The 17,792-nt window shown below is 38.0% G+C and overlaps 1 protein-coding gene across 9 annotated transcripts in view; it reads right to left on the bottom strand.

Annotated features, from left to right (window-relative positions):
* Positions 1-17,792, bottom strand: part of LOC107650137 (zinc finger protein 883-like) — a 38,219-nt gene that overhangs the window by 2,929 nt on the left and 17,498 nt on the right. For all 9 annotated transcript variants that reach the window (XM_056798059.1, XM_056798145.1, XM_056798205.1 and 6 more), the window contains 2 exons: positions 5,591-5,717; positions 4,979-5,074 (listed from right to left, as the gene is read on the bottom strand). In XM_056798059.1, the coding sequence (XP_056654037.1) occupies positions 4,979-5,074; positions 5,591-5,717 (223 nt within the window). The remainder of the gene's footprint in view (positions 1-4,978; positions 5,075-5,590; positions 5,718-17,792) is intronic.

Below are 17,792 nucleotides of genomic sequence, written 5' to 3'. Positions count from 1 at the left end.
AGATGAGAAAAAATAAGGTTCAGAGAAACCAGGTGACTTAATGAAGCTAGTTAAATAAATAATATCTTCGGTTTTATTGCCTCTGACAGTATTCTTTTGACTGTATCACCATATCTGTCATAATTTTTCTATTTTCAACTTCTGCCTTCTATGGAAGAAGGTACTGAGAAAAATAATAGAAGAAAAAAGAAATTCTTGAACTGAATAAAGAGAAGGAACACACGAAGATTAAGTGTGAAGACTCTAAACTTGTAAAGGACAGATATTGACCTTGGAAAGGAGAAATATAAAAAGAGGAAAGTGGAAAAATTAGAGCTGAAGGAAGAAAAGAGCTCAATGAGAAGGAAGATTCAATTTGAAGGACTCAAAATGAAAAGAAAACTTTAAATAGAAGACATCAAGGAGGAAAGAGCTGGAAAACCAAAGTAAACCAGAAAAGATGTGTGAACAAACTTTTTAAGTAAAGCAAATTGGCAAAGAAAATTGGTCAATAAAACAAAAAAGAGGTTAGTAAAAGGAGAAAAAAGAAATGAATGTATTTGTCAAGGTAAAAAGTAGTAAGGGTCAGTAATAGTCTGTAAAGGTCTAAAAGAGGAGAGATTAGGGTAAAAAATAAATACCCTTAAGCAGCTAGAAGAAAAGTGCTGGGGGCCATCAGTCCATGACGCCTTGACAGAGTCATGTGTGGTAGCTGGGGAGACCACAGAGTAGTCCTTGGCGAGAGGTGACTGCTCACTTTATCCCCCTTGCATGACTTCTTTCATCAATGCCCCTTACCTATGAATTGACATGATTATTATTCCCCCTAGTCTCAAAAGAAATAATGTAAGAGCAAAACATCTGTAGCCTGATTCTCCAAAACATCACCAAAAGATCAAACCCTCAAACCCAATACCAAAAGACTATTGTGGATTAACTTTTACTTTGGCACATAATTCCCAGCAAAACTGCAGCTACAGGCCAAGCCCAAAACTTTCTCATGAAGCCAGCACACAAATCAATCATAGAGGCCCATATAATACGTACATGTACAGTACAAAGTACACTAAGCTTCAATATGCCTCAGTGACTCAATTACACAAATCAGTAACTCAAACTCCCTAGTAAGCCACCTGTGACAAAATCATTTATCTTGTATTCTGTCTGTAATCACAATACAAAAATATAGAATGTTAATCAAGTGATTTGTTGAAAGTTAATGTATCACTTTTCCAATTATCTCTCTTTGATTTTGTATACCTGAATGCCAAGAAAATGGGTATAAAACTAAATCCCAGGCCTGGGAATGTCAGAGCAGCTGTCAGATGCAAAACAATCCCATGGCTGTTATGATTAAGCTATCTTCCGTTTGTTATTTTTGTTGACTGATCGTTCACCACCAGTCAGGACACCCTGGAGTCACGGGCAAGGGTGGAAAAAGGACTCTCCATGCTCTAGGATTGTGATGGCGAACCAATGGCATGTGTGCCAAAGAGAGCACACAGAGCAATCTCTGTGGGCATGCATGCCATCCCCCTCTAGAGTTCATTGCTAGAGAGGCAAAGGGATGCAGGCAGAGCTGTTCCCTTTCCCCTGTCCACTATACCTAATGACATTTTTTTACATCACTTGCCCCTCTGCCCAGTAGCTCAATAGGAGTACTTACTCTCCTCTCCCTCTCCACCCAAATTGAGGACATTCCCCACTTCACCTGCCTCCCTGCCCCAGACCAATGGGAGCACTTTCTCCTTCCCCTGTGTGGGGTAAGGCAGTAGTGGTGGGAGAAGAGGGAAAGGAGGTAGGTGGGGCACGCTTGGCACTTGGTCTGGAGGGGGAGCAGGGCAAGGCACTTGGTCTCTAAAAGGTTTGCCATCATTGCTCAAGGATTTCAGGGATAATGATGCTTTTTTATTTTTTAAATCTGATGCCAGCTGACAATGTGGGAATGAAATTAACCAATGTCCTAAAGAATGCCCTGTATGAGCTACATGAATTCACAATAACTGGTTCCTCTCCTCCTCTCCCTGCCCCCTGTTATATATGACATTGCTCTTGACAGCACACTTATTAATAAGGAAGAAACTATTGCTAGGCTAGAAAATAGGGTTCACTCTAGGGTGAATTAAATCCTACCTCTTAGAGTTTCTGATAGTGAATAAAATCAGCCATAGTCTGACATAGATTTTGGAGAAGTATCCCTCAGTGACAGAATTTGAGAGTTGGAAAGGAACTCGGTAGCCATTTAGTTCAACTAATAGTCAAAAGAACTCCAAGTCTAATATAACTAAAAGGTAGAAAAGGGGTTTGAAGTTTCTGGAAATTATAAGAATAGAAGAAGACAAATAAATGAAAGAAAAAGAACCATTTCACACAGAGTTAAAAATCAGCATTTGAATCTTTCTGAAAAGGAAGAAACTGGAATGTCTAAGGAGAAAGCAGTTGATTGATCTCTTTGAGGCAGCATGGTACAGGGGGATTAGCACTAATGTTTATAAACAGGAATGACTTTGAACAAGCCACCCAATGTCTCTGGGTCCCATTTTCTTCCTCTGTTAAATGAGGGAATTCATCCTCTTAAAGCTCTAAATAAATGATCAGTTGAAAGAAGATGCAGTAAAAGTCAAAAGAAGATGATAAGCAGTAGGGCTTGGCAACTCCCGGCTCAGGAGCACTAAGGCATCCATTTTTCAACTACTTAATAACAAGAGAAAAGTCCGTTATCTTTCTGGGGCATGTGTCCAAGATTTCCAGCTTAGTACAAGCAGGGATCATTTCTTACTTTGTACTTGTATGCCTAATGCTTAGCAAATGGTAGATATGTGAAAAATATTTGTTGATCAATTGATTGAACCTCCCAAAATTCATTAAAATAGATCACTACTACCTAATTCTGATGATTCACAAGGGCACAAATAATAATGCCAGGATGAACTTAGAAGGAAGTTTGAAAAGTTATAAAGTCTTGGACAAGAAATTGGAAACAATAGGGCACCAGCTGGGGGTTTCATCAGTCTAAGATAAAGTATGTAGAAGACAAATGGATTTGGGATATTAGTAGTGGGCTAAAAGGATGGAGTCTGAGAATGGGATTTGGATTTCTAGACCACAGACTGAAATATAGGAATTCCACCAGGCATGTGTTTTTTACAATTAAACAAAAAGGGCTTCTAACTAAAAATGAAGAGAAAGGGGAAAGAAGGTTATGTATATTTTCAAGTTATATACCAAAGAAAGCAACTACACTGAAGGAAGAATAGCATTTGTGACATCTGGAAGTTCATAGGAGACAAAATCCATAAAAGAAATAGTAAAAATAAACCCATGGTCCCACACATCTATATCCAATTACCTGAAGTCTAGGCAATAAATAAGAGGAACCAGAGGTCCTAATAGAAGGAAGCAAATTTGACTTCATAAGATATCACTGAGATGACGAAATGAAGTCCATGCCTAGAATATATTCTAGTAGGTATAAATAAGCCTTACTCAAAAGAAACAAAATAGATAAAACAAAGTAGAGGCTGGCATTGTATGTTGAGAATATATTTGTGAAGAAATTTAGGAAATAGAACAAAGTACGCATAGTACAGACCATTTGGGTGAATGTCAGTGGAGGGAAAAACAGAAGTAATTTTGTCACTGAACTATATTGCAGACTACTGAACAAAAAGAAGAAATAAAGTGTATAAGGAAGAGGTTATAAGCCTGGCACTGGGATGTAATATAGTAACATAAAGATGGTAGATTTTAATTATCCAAACATTTAATAGAACCTTTTCTCTGCCTAGAAAAGAACAACAAATAACTTCTTCATTACATATTTGTCAGCTACTACAACTGGGAAATGAGTTGGGCTCACGGTTAAATGAGAAGAGTGGAGACAGGATTGTATGGGTGATACTCAATGCTTCCAATAACAGTACACTTTTATATAATGCTCATCTTCTCAACACTAATATCCTCACAGTGAAGCAACACAGTTAAGACTCATGGAATGCTATGATATCTGAAGAAAAAAACTATGAATGATTCAAAGAGCAACAGAGACTCAGGGAATTAGAAGCTCACTGATGATGTGTAAGAGGTGACATAAAAGATATCGATATAAAACTGTAGATGAACCAATCAAGGCAAGTGCTAACAGATGAAGAATCTGAGTGATACACTGATGATCATGAAATGTTACAGAATCTGGAGGAAAATTTTGAGTTCCTTGTTTAGATCATCTTTGAAAGCCTTATGAGAGGACATGTGATCATGACCAGCAGGGACATTGAAGGCTGATTAGTTCAAATTCTTCATTTTACAAATGAGGGAATGTGAGTTCAAAGGGTTAAAGCAAAGTACCCAAAGACAGATACCAAAGAGTGGAGGATTTGAACCAAAGTTTTTTACTCCAAATTCAATGTTCCTTTCTACTATATAATTTTTAACTAATGATATTAAAAAAGTTCACATATTCATTTTTCCTGCCATCTTGGAAAACAGAGAAGATATGGCCCCAGCCTCTTTTGGGAAGAGCAGCCTGTTCTTTGAGCACTGATGACAGGTTCTTGTCAATTGTAAAAAGGCAAAATACCATATATTTCATTCAAATTACTGTAATATTCTCATATTCTCTTCTCTCTTTAAACCTGGATTCCTTTAATATTCTTAACTGTAGCCCTTATGGCTTTTCTACCCAAAGGCTAAAGTCTCATTCTCTCTGTCTCCTTTCTTCTTTTCCTCCCTCCTTTTCCCTCAGGAAACCTACAAAGGGTATGAGGTTGTGAATCTAGAAAGGAAGAGACCAATTTTCCTGAGGAGGGGGTGCAGAACAGGAAGCAGTCTTAAATTTAAAAAGAAAGAACATATTTCTGACTGAAATGATGCATGTAGATAATTGTCAAACATATAAAATGTTAGGAGTACATTTTATGCCTTCTCTTCAGGACTAGAGGCCCCCAAGGACCCAGATCTTTTTGCTGCAATAACCTCCCACTGTCTGATTTTCACTCACCTGGACAGGTAGCTTTTGATATTTCTTTCTCTAATATCCATGATTCTTCCCCTTGATCCATATGGGAAATGACCTCTAGCTTGGAAACTGGAAACCCTGATTATGGGGGTAAATAGAAAATGGCTGAGATGAGGACACAGGACCATTTCAGTTTTCAAGTGTATGTATAAATTCCTGATGAAAGAGAACATATAAGAAGTGCCTAGAGTATGATGTATGTTTGCATTACAAAGCAAGTGGGAAGAATGGCTCACAAAGTGGATTTAATTTTCCTTCCCTTCTGAGGATTATTTAAACTGCTCCAGCATATATTTATATTACCAGTTGGCCTGGGGGGGAGGCATAGAGAGGGGAGTGACTTCAGAGAGTGGATGATGTGGAAAAGAAAACCCAAGTGACAGCATACTAAATCTGCCAACTTTCTGTTCAATTGCCTTTTCATCAGAGTACAAGAAGTATGGGCTTTTTCTTGCCCTCAAAAGGATTAGAAATATTTTTTTGCCCTGGATAGAAATCTAAATTCCATCTAATCACTTCACGTATTTTAAGAAAAGAAGAAGTAAAAAAATTGTACTGGGAAGATTCTGAGTCATAAGTCAAAGCTGCTCTTACCTAGATAAACCATGTTCATGTAGTTTTCCAGCATCACAGCCCAATATAGATTCCTCTGGGTTGAATCCAATTTTTTCCATTCTTCTTGAGTAAAGTCTACAGCCACATCCTTGAATGTCACTAATTCCTGAAACATCAATCCCATTCATGCTGATACCTTTCTAATACAGAATTCTGGGGGAAAGGTACAGGTAATAGTGCTAGGGGATTTGAGTGGAATATATATTAGTGGTTCACAAGGTTTTCAAATTCCTTAGTGTTCCAACAAGATATTTTAACATCTACCATATGCCTGACCTTGTAGGACAGTATCTATATATTTTTGTTGGAGAAATTTTGCATCTCATTGACTGGTAGAAACTTCTCTCTTTCAATCTGATCTTACTTGGTGTTATGCAATCATCATCATGGATTTATACCTAGAGAGTTCTCCTTGTAGGCTCAAGGTTACCCTTGCAGATTGTTTCTCATAGAGTGGGGAATGCTCTCAGTGAAAATGATCCCCCATCTTCTTGAATTCTCCTATCACAAAATCACTCACATACAGTCTTAGAACCCTAATTTCCTCATCTATAAAATGAGGATAATGATGCCTGTACTACCCACAATACAGGGTTATTGTAAGGATCAAATGATATACAAAAAGCCCTGAACAGACGCTCACTGTTACTGAAATATTCAAATAAATGTGATTTTACTGATTTAGATGCTTCCTTCAGTGATGTAAATCATAATCCATTACATGTCTATCTTTTTTACCCATATCCTAATGGTAGAAATATGTATTACTGCATGATCTTTTGATGTTTAAGACTGCATTTTATGGCCCTAGGTCTAGCTTATAGACCTGAGTTATAAATCTGAGTTGAGACACATTTTGAATTTGCTAAGGAAACTTTCTAGCTGTTTTTCTGATATGCCTCCCCACCCCAAACATATGCCTTGGCCTTCCTTGTGTCCTAATATGTGACCATAACCAGTCCTGTTTCTTGGTACAAGGCTATCATCATTACAATGACTAAGGTCAAAACATTGAGTATACCTTTGATTATCCTGCACTTTGATTATGCCCCATATGGAGGGTGAGTAAAAACGTTCTTGAAGAACACTAAAGCAATCACTGCCAGTCCATTGACAGTGTGGTTGTCTCCCACCCTTAAATGATACCTGGGGATCAGCTTTTCCATACCATAGATTACCAAACTCCTTCAATGGAATCCTCTCTCCCTGTGGTAACCCTACCCACTGCTAGCCTTTCCAGTTCTATCCCATAAATTTTGCTTCTGGTGCTACTTTCTTCTGAACCTTGTTCTATTCTCTGCTGATCTCTGGTAGTGTCAATGCATCAATTACAAAGCCTCCTCTAAGGATTCTTGGAGTCATCCCTTCTTGTCAGAATCTGTCAGCAGGACTTCCGGTCAAGATGTCAGCTTAGAGAAAGCTAAAGTTCAGAGCTCCAGAAACCCTTCCTTACCGATCTCAAACTGAATGCTCCTAGGGCACTGGAATTCAAAACAAACAACAGAATAGATCCCGGGAATACTCCTCCTGGACCTGGATCAAAAGGTACGGCCACCCAAAAGTCAGAACCCGAGATCACTCAGACCTAAGGGGTAGGCAGAAGGAAGGTCCCAGGACCCATCCCCCCCCAACCCAGAGTGCTGAATCCGAGGCAGCAGTAGGAACCTCAGGGCAGGCAAAAGGGCCTCAGGAGCCGTCTATTCTGAAGGCCTCACCCTGAAAACAACCTGAGCCAGTCGCGGGTGCACCCAGACAGCAGGGAAACAGAGAGAGACGGGGGGAGCCTGTAGCCCCCTGACCAGATCCTTCCATCTGAGTCTCACCGAAGGTCCCTGCCTCAGGTCATACTCAGTCTGAGGTTAATCCTATCACCAGCCCTTGGAGCTCCAGAAAGCCACGGCCCCTCCCCCTCAGAGTGCAGGCTCCTCTGGCCAGCAAAGGCATTGAAATATATCTGAGAGTGTCAAGCCAGACTCAGAGCATAAAAGAAAGGCAACAGAGAAACATCGGGAGGGAACTGAGGAGGGTAGTAACACCAAAACTCTGAAACACCAGCAATTCCGGGCTTCCTGGGGAAGACAGACAATTTGCCTGGGGCTAAAGCCGCTGAACACCAGACAGATAACAGAAGAGCCAGCCCCCCTCACTCAGATAGAGATGGCAAACAGCACAGAAGCAAAAAAAGCCTCGAAACAACAGGAAAAACAAGAAGGGGGCAACTCCGGACACATTTTATGGAGCAAAAATACAAAATACAGAGGAGATAGAAGAGGAAACACAAGCAAATGTGCCAAATCCTTCCAAAGGAAATGGAAACTCTCCACAAACTTTTGAAGAATTTGAATCGAAAATGATCAAAAAGATGGAAGCCTTCTGGCAGGAAAAGTGAGAATTAATGCAAAAGAATTTCACGCAACTACAAAACCGGTTTCACCAAACTGAAAAGGAAAACCAGGCTTTAAAGGTCAGAATTAGGCAACTGGAAGACAACAAGCAGGTAAAAGAGCAAGAATCAATAAAGCAAAGCCAAAAGATCAAGAAATTAGAAGAGAACATAAAATATCTCAATGACAAGGTGACAGACTTGGAAAATAGAGGGAGAAGAGACAATTTAAGAATAATTGGACTTCCAGAAAAGCCAGAAATAAACAGCAAACTCGACATCGTAATATAAGATATAATCAAAGAAAAATGCCCAGAGATTCTAGAACAAGGGGACAATACAGCTACTGAAAGAGCTCACAGAATACTCTCTACACTAAATCCCCAAAACACAACTCCCAGGAATGTAATTGCCAAATTCCAAAGCTTTCAAGCAAAAGAAAAAATCCTACAAGAAGCCAGAAAATGACAATTTAGATATAAAGAAATGCCAATCAGGGTCACACAAGACCTTGCAAGTTCTACTCTGAATGATCGTAAGGCATGGAACATGATTTTCAGAAAGGCAAGAGAGCTGGGTCTTCAACCAAGAATCAGCTATCCAGCAAAACTGACTATATACTTCTAAGGGAAAGTATGAGAATTCAACAAAATAGAAGATTTCCAACTTTTTGCAAAGAAAAGACCAGAGCTCTGTGGAAAGTTTGATAGCGAAAAACAAAAAGCATGGAATACCTGAAAAGGTAAATATGATGGAAAGGGAAAAGGAGAAAATTGTTATCTTTTCATTTATTCAAACTCTCTTCTATAAGGACTACATTTATATCAATCTATATGTATTAATATATGGAAAATGTAATGTGTAAATAGGGGGAAAAGAAAAATCAAATAGAATAATCTTTCTCACACAAAGATTCACACGGGAAGGGGAGGGGAAGAAAATTCCTATAAGAAGGAGAGGAAGAGAGTTTTTATTTTTCCTTAAACCTTACTCTCAGGGAAATCAACTCTGAGAGGGAAGAACATCCAGATCCATTGGGATCTTGAATTCTATCTTACCCAACAAGGGAAGGAAGAAGGGAAAACCAAGGGGGAGAGGGGGGAGGGAAAACAAAAGAGGAGGGAAGGAGTTCTACCAAATTCATTCTACGACACAGACATGGTACTGATCCCAAAGCCAGGCAGGTCAAAAACAGAGAAAGAAAACTATAGACCAATCTCCCTAATGAATATAGATGCAAAAATCCTAAATAGGATACTAGTAAAAAGACTCCAGCAAGTCATCACAAGTGTCATCCACTATGAACAGGCAGGATTCATACTAGGAATGCAAGGATGGTTCAATATTAGGGAAACCTACCATTACACCATCCACATAATTGACCATATTAACAAGCAAACTGACAAAAATCACATGATTATCTCAATAGATGCAGAAAAAATCCTTTGATAAAACACAACACCCATTCCTATTGAAAACACTAGAAAACATATGAATAGAAGGGCCTTTCCTAAAAATAATAAACAGTATATATCTAAAACCATTAGCAAACATCATCTGCAATAGGGATAAACTAGAAGCCTTTCCAATAAGATCAGGAGTAAAACAAGGATGCCCATTATCACCTCTATTATCCTCTATTATTTAACATTGTACTAGAAACACTAGCAGTAGCAATTAGCGAAGAAAAAGAAATTGAAGGTATTAAAATTGGCAATTAGGAGACCAAGCTATCACTCTTTGCAGATGATATGATGGTTTACTTAAGGAATCCTAGAGAATCATCCAAAAAGTTACTCGAAATAATCAACAAATTTAGCAAAGTTGCAGGATGCAAAATAAACCCACATAAGTCATCAGCATTTTTATATATCTCTAACCCATTTCAGCAGCAAGAATTAGAAAGCGAAATACCATTTAAAATCACCCTAGACAATATAAAATACTTTGGAATCTATCTGCCGAGACAAACACAAGAATTATATGAACACAACTACAAAACACTTTCCGCACAACTAAAACTAGATCTAAACAATTAGAAAAACATTGATTGCTCATGGGTGGTATGAGCTAACATAATAAAAATGACAATCCTACCCAAATTAATTTACTTATTTAGTGCCATACCCATTGAACTACAAAAATCTTCTTTACTGATTTAGAAAAAAACATAACAAAGTTCATTTGGAAGAACAAAAGATCAAGGATATCCAGGGAAATAATGAAAAAAAATACAAAGGAAGGGGGTCTTGCAGTCCCAGATCTCAGACTATATTATAAAGCAGCAGTCATCAAAACAATTTGGTACTGGCTAAGAGACAGAAAGGAGGATCAGTGGAATAGACTTGGGGCAAGTTACCTCAGCAAGACAATATATGATAAACCCAAAGATCCCAGCTTTTGGGTCAAAAATCCACTATTCGATAAAAACTGCTGGGAAAATTGGAAGACAGTGTGGGAGAGATTAGGATTAGATCAACACCTCACACCCTACACTAAGATAAATTCAAAATGGGTGACTGACATGAACATAAAGAAGGAAACTATAAGTAAATTAGGTAAACACAGAATAGTATACATGTCATACCTTTGGGAAGGGAAAGACTTTAAAACCAAGCAAGACATAGAAAGAGTCACAAAATGTAAAATAAATAATTTCTACTACGTCAAATTAAAAAGCTTTTGTACAAACAAAACCAATATAACTAAAATCAGAAGGAAAGCAACAAATTGGGAAACAATCTTCATAACAAAAACATCTGACAAAGGTCTAATTACTCAAAATTACAAAGAGCTAAATCAATTGTACAAAAAATCAAGCCATTCTCCAATTGACAAATGGGCAAGGGACATGAACAGGCAGTTCTCAGCCAAAGAAATCAAAACTATTAATAAGCACATGAAAAAGTGCTCTATGTCTCTTATAATCAAAGAGATGCAAATCAAAACAACTCTGAGGTATCACCTCACACCTAGCAGATTGGCTAACATGACAGCTATTGAAAGTAATGAATGCTGGAGGGGATGCAGCAAAGTAGGGACATTAATTTATTGCTGGTGGAGTTGTGAATTGATCCAACCATTCTGGAGAGTAATTTGGAACTATGCCCAAAGGGCGATAAAAGACTGTCTGCCCTTTGATCCAGCCATAGCACTGCTGGGTTTGTACTCCAAAGAGATAATAAGGAAAAAGACTTGTACAAGAATGTTCATCTGTACTTTGTGGTGGGCTCTTTGTGGTGGCCAAAAATTGGAAAATGAAGGGATGCCCTTCAATTGGGGAATTGCTGAACAAATTGTGGTATATGTTGTTGATGGAATACTATTGTGCTAAAAGGAATAATAAAGTGGAGGAATTCCACGGAGACTGGAACAACCCCCAGGAAGTGATGCAGAGCAAAAGGAGCAGAACCAGGAAAACATTGTACACAGAGACTGATACACTGTGGTACAATCGAAGGTAATGGACTCCTCCACTAGGGACAATGCAATGTCTCTGAACAATCTGCAGGGATCTAAAAAACACTATCCACAAGCAGAGGATAAATGTGGGAGCAAAAACTCCGATGAAAAGCAACTGCTTGACTACAGGGGCTGAGAGGAAATGACTGAGGAGAGACTCTAAATGAACACTCTAGTGCAAATACCAACAACATGGAAATGGGTTTGAACCAGGAACACATGTGAAACCCAGTGGAACTTTGTGCTGGCTATGGGAAAAGTGGTGGGAGGGGGGCAGGGGGAGGAAAAGATAATGATCATTGTTTCCAATGAATAATGTTTGTAAATAACCAAATAAAATAATGTTTAAAAAGTAAAAAAAAAATCCAAAAAAAAAAGAATCTGTCAGCAGCTAGACAAGTAATAAACTGAACCTGGGCCCAGTGTATGTCCTCTGGGCTGATGAAAAAAAGCTGAGTAAGTGATCTGGGAGCCACCTGTACATGAAAAGTATGGAACAGGCAGCCTTACTGCTACCCTCAACTTTCCCAAAGAAAAGAGGAGGTCAGGTCACTAAGCCTCATGCTTCAAGGAGCAGGAACTCCTTTCCCCTAGATCAGTGAATCAATAATCAAGGCCAGGACTAAGGCTACTGGTGCTCTCTATGGGCACATGACTTCCCCCCATCCCTCCCCAAGTTCATTACTAGAAAGGCAGAAGGACTTGGGCAGAGCTTCCCACCTTCCCCCTTTCCACCCTGCTTGAGGACATTTTTTTTTCACATCACCCACCCCTCTACTCAACAGTCTATTGGGAGCACTTAGGGAATAAGGTGGGTGGCTCACAGGTGGCAGAATTAGGGGGGAAGCAGAGCACTCAGGCCACTCCTTTCCACCTCTCCATATTCCCCTCTCATCACCAGCCCCACTGCCCAGCAGCATAATGGGAGAACTTCTTCCTTCTCCTGTCTGGGATAAGGGGTGGGGTGGGGTTGCACACAACACTGGATCTGGAAGGGGGAGGGGCATGGCATAGCATTCAGTCTCTAAACGGTGCACTATTACTGTCCTATAGGATTATACTTAGCTTTGCAGGTAAAGTATTTCTAATTATAAAATCTATCTCTTTTTTTCTTTTGAAATAATATATCCAAATATTCCTCTCATTTTTAGTAGAAGCATCCATGTCCTGTGTAATTCTAGTGTGAATTTTAGATTTAAGCCACCCTGCTTAGTCTTTAGAATTTTAGCAACCAGGAATGATACACCCCCACTTAAGGATTAACTGTGGGGTAGGAAGGTCTATGACCTGCGTGTGCTAGCAAGTGACAAATCAGAAACAACTGACTGACCCCCTGGGCTGTCCAAAGCCACCATTGGTACATGTGAGACACAGGAAGTGATGTAAAGAACTGCCTTTATATTTTGCATCACTTCCTGTGAGAGGGGCTTTTGGTGGTGGAACTAGACTTGGTGGATCATGGGACCTCAGATGGCTTCCCTGAAACAACTATGTGGTGAGTGATGAGGCTGACTCCCCTTTCCCTTGACCTTTCTAGTGACACAAGCCTCCAAAGAAGTCCCTCATCTTGGAGGAGGCCTTGTAGGTGGAAGCTGAGCTAGATTTAATCTTCTGGGAAGACCCCTTGGCTGAGGCCTCTGAAGTCCCCCTGGCTCAGACCAGGCTGGATCATATATTCCCTTTCTCACTCTCTCCCTTCTATTCCTTCTATTGTAAATAAACCACCATAAAATTTCATTCTGACTTGAGTATTTCATTGGGACTCGGAATTTAAATCCCTGCAGACCACTAAAAATATATTTAGTCTCAACCCTAAAATTTACCTTTAACTCTAGTTGTAGATCTTTTGTACATGGATTGCTTCTTTTAGCTATTTACAATATTTTTCTTTGATATAAGAGTTCTGGATTTTGGCTATGGCATTCCTGGCACTTTTCTTTTTGGAGTTTCTTTCAGGAAGTAATCAGTAATTATTTTTCTCTTCCTTTTACCCTATGGTTCCAGTAGTGGGCAGTTTTCATTTATTTCTCAAACTATAATGTACTGGGATTTTTAAATTTCATTTTTCAGTAAGTTCAATGCCTATTAAACTTCTCATTATTCTTCATTTCTTACTGCATAATAATATTTCCTTACATTCTTATATCAGTTTTTTCAGCTATTCTTCAAGTGCTATTCATCTTTTTTTTTGTTCCAGTTCTTTGCTATTACAAACACTTCTATGAACATTTTGTTACATATTGTACTTTGATTTCTGTCTTAAATCTCCTTGGCCAATATGTCCAGGAGTGGAATTTCTGAGTAAAAGGGCATAAACATTTTAGTCACAATGTTGTATAATTCCAAATGATAATGAAATGGTTAGACCAAATGACAACTCCTCCAACAATTTATTAGCATGTCTGTCTCCCCAAAGTATTTCCAACATTAATAGTCTCTTTTATGTAAATTCTATTAACATACAAGGTGAAGGATAAAGTCTCAGTTGTTTTAATTTGCATGTTTCTTATTATTAATTTGTAGCTTATTTTCATGTAGTTTGTGAAGATTAAATTTGACTCTCCCCATTGTCAAAATGAAAATACTTAACTCTCCCCTGATTACAACAATGAAAATACTTAACTCAATGGATTGTGAAGATTATATTGTAACCTCTGACCATTTTTAGATTTAATCCCCATAAAAGTAAACACAGTACTTAGAGCTGAGTATGGAGATCTGCCCATTTATATATCTAATCACCAAAAGTGCAACCATCCCACTTAATCGTGAAGTGGGAGGTCTGTGATCCACCTGTGATAGTGGGTAATGAATCAAAATCAACTGTCTGCCTCCTGGGCAGTCCTAGAGCAGGACTTCAACTGTGATTTGTAAACATAGAATTGGGCGAAGCCACAGGAAGTGAGTAACACAAGAGAAAATGTTTTTAAATTGAGCTGTTACTTTCTGTGAGAAAACAATTCTTTATTCTTTGATCTGCTGACTGGACCCGAGACCCTGTTTCTGATTGGACTAACATGTGGTGAGTGAAAAGCTGACTCTTAACTGCTGTTTTTTTTTTTTTCTAAAGAGACAGGCCTCAGGATCGACTTATACTCTTGAAAGAGGCTCCCAGTATCCGCAGGGCCTTAGGTAGAAGGGCTGAGGCCCCTTAGGCTAAGAACTAACTCTCACTGCCCAGGGGCCAAAAGCAAATTAATTAGTGTTTAGGCTAGATATCTTACCTCATCCTCTCTCTTTTTTCTTTTTTTTTTTTTAATTTCAATTAATTTGTTTAGTCAATTTATAACATTATTTCTTGGTTACAAGAATCATATTATTTCCCTCCCTCTCCAACCCCCATGCTTCCCATAGCCGATGTACAATTTCACTGGGTATTACATGTGTCCTTGATCAAAACCTATTTCCATGCTGTTGGTGTTTGCATTAGGATGTCATTCAGAGTCTACATCCCTCAACCCATGTATTCAAGCAGTTGTTTTCTTTCTGTGTTTTAACTCCCACAGTTTTTCCACTGAACATGGATAGTGTTTTTTCTCATAGATCCCTCTAAATTGTTCAGAATCAGTGCATTGCCACTAATGAAAAAGTCCATTACATTCGATTGTAGCACTGTATCAGTCTATGTGTACAATGTTCTCCTGGTTCTACTCCTTTCACTCTGCATCACTTCCTGGAAGTTGTTCCAGTCTCTATGGAATTCCTCCACTTTATTATTCCTTTTAGCACAATACTATTCCATCACCAACATATACCACATTTTTTTTTCAGTCATTCCCCAATTGAAGGGCTTCCCCTTATTTTCCAATTTTTTTTTGCCACCACAAAGAGTGCAGCTGTGAATATTCTTGTACAAGTCTTTTTCCTTATTATCTCTTTGGAGTACAAACCCAGCAGTGCTATGGCTGGATCAAAGGGCAGACAGTCTTTTATCGCCCTTTGGGCATAGTTCCAAATTGCCCTCCAGAATGGTTAGATCAATTCACAACTCCACCAGCAATGAATTAATGTCCCAACCACATCCCCTCCAGCATTCATTACTTTCTGGTGCTGTCATGTTAGCCAATCTGCTAGGTGTGAGGTGATACCTCAGAGTTGTTTTGATTTGCATCTCTTTGATTATAAGAGATTTAGAACACTTTTTCATGTGCCTATTAATAGTTTTTATTTCTTTAACTGAAAATTGCCTATTCATATCCCTTGCCCATTTATCAGTTGGAGAACAGCTTGATTTTTTGTACAATTGGCTTAGCTCTTTATAAATTTGAGTAATTAGAGCTTTTTCAGTTTTTTTGTTATGAAGATTGTTTCCCAATTTGTTGCTTCCCTTCTAATTTTGGTTGCATTGGTTTTGTTTGTACAAACACTTTTTAATTTTATGTAATCAAAATTATTGATTTTACATTTTGTGATTTTTTTCTAGCTCTTACTTGATTTTAAAGCCTTTCCTTTCCTAAAGATTTGATAAGTATACTATTCTGTGTTCATCTAATTTGCTTATAATTTCCTTCTTTATATTCAAGTCATTCACCCATTCTGAGTTTATCTTGGTGTAGGGTGTGAGGTGTTGATCCAAACCTAATCTCTCCCACACTGTCTTCCGAATTTCCTAGCAGTTTTTGTCAAATAGTGGATTTTGGTCCCAAATGCTGGGATCTTTGGGTTTTTCATAGATTGTTTTGCTGAGGTCACTTACCTCAAGTCTATTCCACTGATCCTCCTTTTTGTCTCTTAGCCAGTACCATATTGTTTTGATGACTTTATAGTATAGTTTGAGATCTGGAACTGCAAGGCCTCCTTCCTTTGCATTTTTTTTCCCACAATTTCCCTGGATATCCTTGATCTTTTGTTCTTCCAAATGAACTGTTATGTTTTTCTTTCTAATTCAGAAAAAAAGTTTTTTGGTAGTTCAATGGGTATGGCACTAAATAAGCAAATTAATTTGGGTAGGATGGTCATTTTTATTACGTTAGCTCGTCCTACCCATAAGCAGTTAATGTTTTTCCGATTGTTTAGATCTAGTTTTGTGTGGAAAGTGTTTTGTAGTTGTATTCATATAGTTCCTGTGTTTGTCTCGGCAGATAGATTCCTCAGTATTTTCATTGTCTAGGGTGATTTTAAATGGAATTTCTCTTTCTAGTTCTTGCTGCTGAGATATGTTGGAGATATATAGAAATGCTAATGACTTATGTGGGTTTATTTTGTATACTGCAACTTTGCTAAAGTTGTTGATTATTTCCACTAGCTTTTTGGTTGATTCTTTAGGATTCTTTAAGTAGACCATCATATCATCCACAAAGAGCGATAACTTGGTCTCCTCATTGCCTATTTTAATACCTTCAATTTCTTTTTCTTCTCTAATTGCTACTGCTAGTGTTTCTAGTACAATGTTAAATAATAAAGGTGATAATGGGCATCCTTGTTTGACTCCTGATCTTATTGGGAAGGCTTCTAGTTTATCCCCATTGCAGATGATGTTGGCTAATGGTTTCAGATAAATACTGTTTATCATTTTTAGGAAAGACCCTTCTATTCCTATACTTTCTAGTGTTTTAAATAGGAAAAGGTGTTGTATTTTATCAAAGGATTTTTCTGCACCTATTTTGATAATCATGTTATTTTTGTTGGTTTGCTTGCTGATCTGGTCAATTATGTGGATGGTTTTCCTAATATTGAAAAATCCTTGCATTCATGGTATAAATCCCACCTGATCATAGTGAATAACCCTCCTGATTACTTGCTGGAATCTTTTTACTAGTATCCTATTTAAGATTTTTGCATCTATGTTCATTAAAGAGATTGGTTTTTGACCTGCCTGGTTTTGGAATCAGTACAATATTTGTGTCATAAAAGGAATTTGGTAGAACTCCCTCTTTGCTTATTATGTCAAATAGTTTGCATAGGATTGGGGTTAGCTGTTCTTTGAATGTTTGATAGAATTCACTTGTGAATCCATCAGGCCCTGGGGATTTTTTCTTAAGCAGTTCTTTGATGGCCTGTTGGATTTATTTTTCTGATATGGGACTATTTAAGAATTCTATTTCTTCTTCTGTTAGTCTAGGCAATTTATATTTTTGTAAATATTCATCCATATCACCTAGATTGCCATATTTATTTCCATATAATTGGGCATAATAGTTTTTAATGATTGCCTTAATTTCCTCTTCATTAAAGGTGAGGTCTCCCTTTTCATCTTGGATACTGTCAATTTGGTTTACTTCTTTCCTTTTTTAATTAGATTGATCAGTACTTTGTCTATTTTATTATTTTTTCAAAGTACCGGCTTCTAGTCTTGTTTATTAAATCAATAGTTCTTTTACTTTCAATTTTATTAAT

The sequence above is a fragment of the Monodelphis domestica genome, chromosome 1 (genome assembly GCF_027887165.1).
Source record: "Monodelphis domestica isolate mMonDom1 chromosome 1, mMonDom1.pri, whole genome shotgun sequence".
NCBI lineage: Eukaryota > Metazoa > Chordata > Mammalia > Didelphimorphia > Didelphidae > Monodelphis > Monodelphis domestica.
Note: the sequence above shows the minus strand (reverse complement) of the source record. Positions and strands in the feature narration are given on the sequence as shown.